General features: G+C 40.4%; 1 protein-coding gene across 1 annotated transcript in view; it reads left to right on the top strand.

The window, feature by feature from the left end:
• ak3 (adenylate kinase 3) overlaps nucleotides 1-2605 on the top strand; it is a 10534-nt gene extending 7929 nt beyond the window's left edge. Inside the window, exons 5-6 of the mRNA XM_050052867.1 lie at nucleotides 844-962; nucleotides 1941-2605. Of these exons, the coding sequence (XP_049908824.1) occupies nucleotides 844-962; nucleotides 1941-2052 (231 nt within the window). The 3' untranslated portion in view covers nucleotides 2053-2605. The remainder of the gene's footprint in view (nucleotides 1-843; nucleotides 963-1940) is intronic.
• The last annotated feature ends 209 nt before the right edge of the window (nucleotides 2606-2814 follow it).

Here is a 2814-nt window from a genome sequence, read left to right on the forward strand (position 1 = left end):
CAGTTATGTTCGAATTAAGCCTGACGTAGCGCACCTCTCTCCATGGTGATATCCACACTCTGGGTCGGGAAGGCGGTAATGCATTTACAAGTTGGTTGCCAACCGCCAGAAAACGTAGAAGAAGAATGCGAGACTTGTTTTGTTTCCGGTTATGCGGAAAACTCGCACGAGTTCATAGTTTTCACCAAAGTCCGTACATTTAATGGAAACACACAGGATTCGTATTTCTTTTAATGCGCATTTCCCAATGATTCAAATCACTTTTGGATGGAAACATAGCTAGTGAATCCATGTGCCTACATAATAGAGGCAGTACATACACACTGCACAGTACAAAATACAATATAAAAAACACAGTCGCCACCTTGTAAAGTGACCAGGTTACATGTGCAGGTTCCCTTATACAATAAAAACGATAAGCACACACTGCAGCATACAGACAACATTTTGTCATGTCACAGGAGTAAATAATAGCCTAAAACTGATGATGGTTACATTCCATTTAGCTACTCCAGCAACTACATTCAGTCCCTGTGCTGCTGTGTCTGGGTTTGGGCTGGACTAATCCTGTGAAAGAGTTGTGGACTAGTATAATAGCTGGAAGTTCGATGCCTTAACCCTGTCTTAAGTAAATCTGTCTCAGCAGGTTTCTCACTTCTCTTTCTGGTAAACATTATATATGGTGTTTCCTCTCACTATACAGCAGGTACAAAAACAGTGAGCTAAACCATTCATTTGCAGCATGCAGAAAACATACATTTAAAAAGTACTATTACATCATGTTGTGCTGTTGTAGTTTTTAAGGAATGAGTCAGCAACCATGCGTTAATGTGTTTTCTGCAGGGTTTGGATGACGTGACAGGGGAGCCTCTGGTCCAGAGGAACGATGACACACCAGAGACGGTCACACGCAGACTGAAGTCCTATGAAAACCTGACAGAGCCCGTCTTAGAGTACTACAGGTAGTGTGGATAAATCTATGTTAATATGTGAGTTATTTTCTGACTTTATTACAGTAACCTATTTGGCAGCCGTACACAGAAACCTTAAAGAGATAAAACGGGCAAATGGTTAACTGCAATTTCAGTGTGATATCTCACTCAGGCGTACCCCACACACGTCTTTATATAGGTAAAAGGCAACCAAATGCTACTGAACCTTGACCTTGGTTCCTCCCCTCACATTCCTCACAGTTTCTTGCATGACTGAAGAATTGCTTAAGAGCCACATTCCCACAGGACAAGCCAGTATACGCAAACACCCATTTTCCTCTTCCTCACTTTTTAAATGTAAAAAATATCAAGGATTACTAGAATTAATAAAACCCAGGCAAAAAAACAAAAACAAAAGCAGAAGTACTACACTTGTGAGGCGGTGGACCCAGTTTGTACACGCATCATGAATTCTATTTCTGGACTAATTAGGTAGGAAAACATATTACTCTGCGTTCCCCTCAAACCACACGGATGTGCTTAGCTCGTGTCCCACTTATTTTTTACCATTATGTTTGAGAGGCTGTTCATCATTTGAAGGAAGTACAGATGGGGAACAGGAGGCAGAGAGTGCTCTCTTTAAGGATGAAAAATGATTTTGATTCCTATTTAACATCTTTTATGTGCTGTACAGAATATTTTATGGTGTTTAAGTGGAAACAGAAAACTTCCCAACACCTGCCCAGACACTGCTGTCACACAGACAACCAAATCACTTTCCATTTTCCTCAGAGCCTGCACGTGGGGCTTTTTTCTTTGCAAGGTAGAGGTTCCACGTTTCCTTCGCTTGTTCCACCATCCACCATTTCTGCTACTGAGAATAGTTACTGCAAAAAACTTACACTGATACTCTAGTAAAGAAAAGATTAAGATTAAGAGCTCATACACACATTTTTCTAGATTGTGACTGAAGAAAAACTGATTTCTGTTTGTCTTTTTCCTTTCCAGGAGTAAAGGTGTGCTAGAGACCTTCTCTGGGACAGAAACCAACAAGATCTGGCCACACGTCGAGACGTTCCTCCACAGAAAACTCCCCTCCGTCCAACAGAAAGTCGCATAGGCACGAGAAGGGTTAAAGTTTACTGGCAGAAACCAATCTGTTTGCGACGTCCAATCAGGTGCCACTTTCTGTGAAACAAGAGAAGAGCCATCTGTGTAATGATATATTATGAGGAGCAGGCTCATACAGTTGATGTCAGGAAGCGATAGTTAGACTGCAGATGTTGTTGGGAAAAACTCCACTGTTGCACTGTGTCGATCACGTCTCTGAATTTAGTTTGGCTAAACTCTCAGGACGCTTAAAATCCTTCAAACATTAATGTTTAGATGTTTCACAGATTGTCTCTTTATTTAATTATGTGCCTTTATAAAGCCAGGAGACGTCACTGAAACGAAGATCAAGGTCTTTAACAGCACAGTATCAAGGTCACATTCACAAGAAATGTTGCAAGATAGAAATAGTTATGTCAAGTCTTCTCTGGTGAAAGCAAGCAGCTAAAGAGTGGAGTGATGTTTAGGTGTTCTTATTGCAAACATGAGTACTTTTTTCAGTTGATGGCAGCCACACCCAACAAGATGTTTTGAGATAAATTAGAGGCTTTCCTGTTTTCTCTTGCTTTGAAAGCAATAATGCATGTTCATTTTGCCCCCGCACAACAAAGATATAAATAGCTGCCTTATCGGGACTGTTTGTTCAGGGTGACTACAGGTGTAAACAAGGTAAATTTAAGACCTTTTTAAATACAATAAATATAAAATGTAATATAAATTAGCACCAGCATGGGGTTAGTTTAACAAGACAGACTAATTGCGGGATAGAAAT

This window comes from Epinephelus moara, chromosome 9 (genome assembly GCF_006386435.1).
Source record: "Epinephelus moara isolate mb chromosome 9, YSFRI_EMoa_1.0, whole genome shotgun sequence".
NCBI classification, from domain to species: domain Eukaryota; kingdom Metazoa; phylum Chordata; class Actinopteri; order Perciformes; family Serranidae; genus Epinephelus; species Epinephelus moara.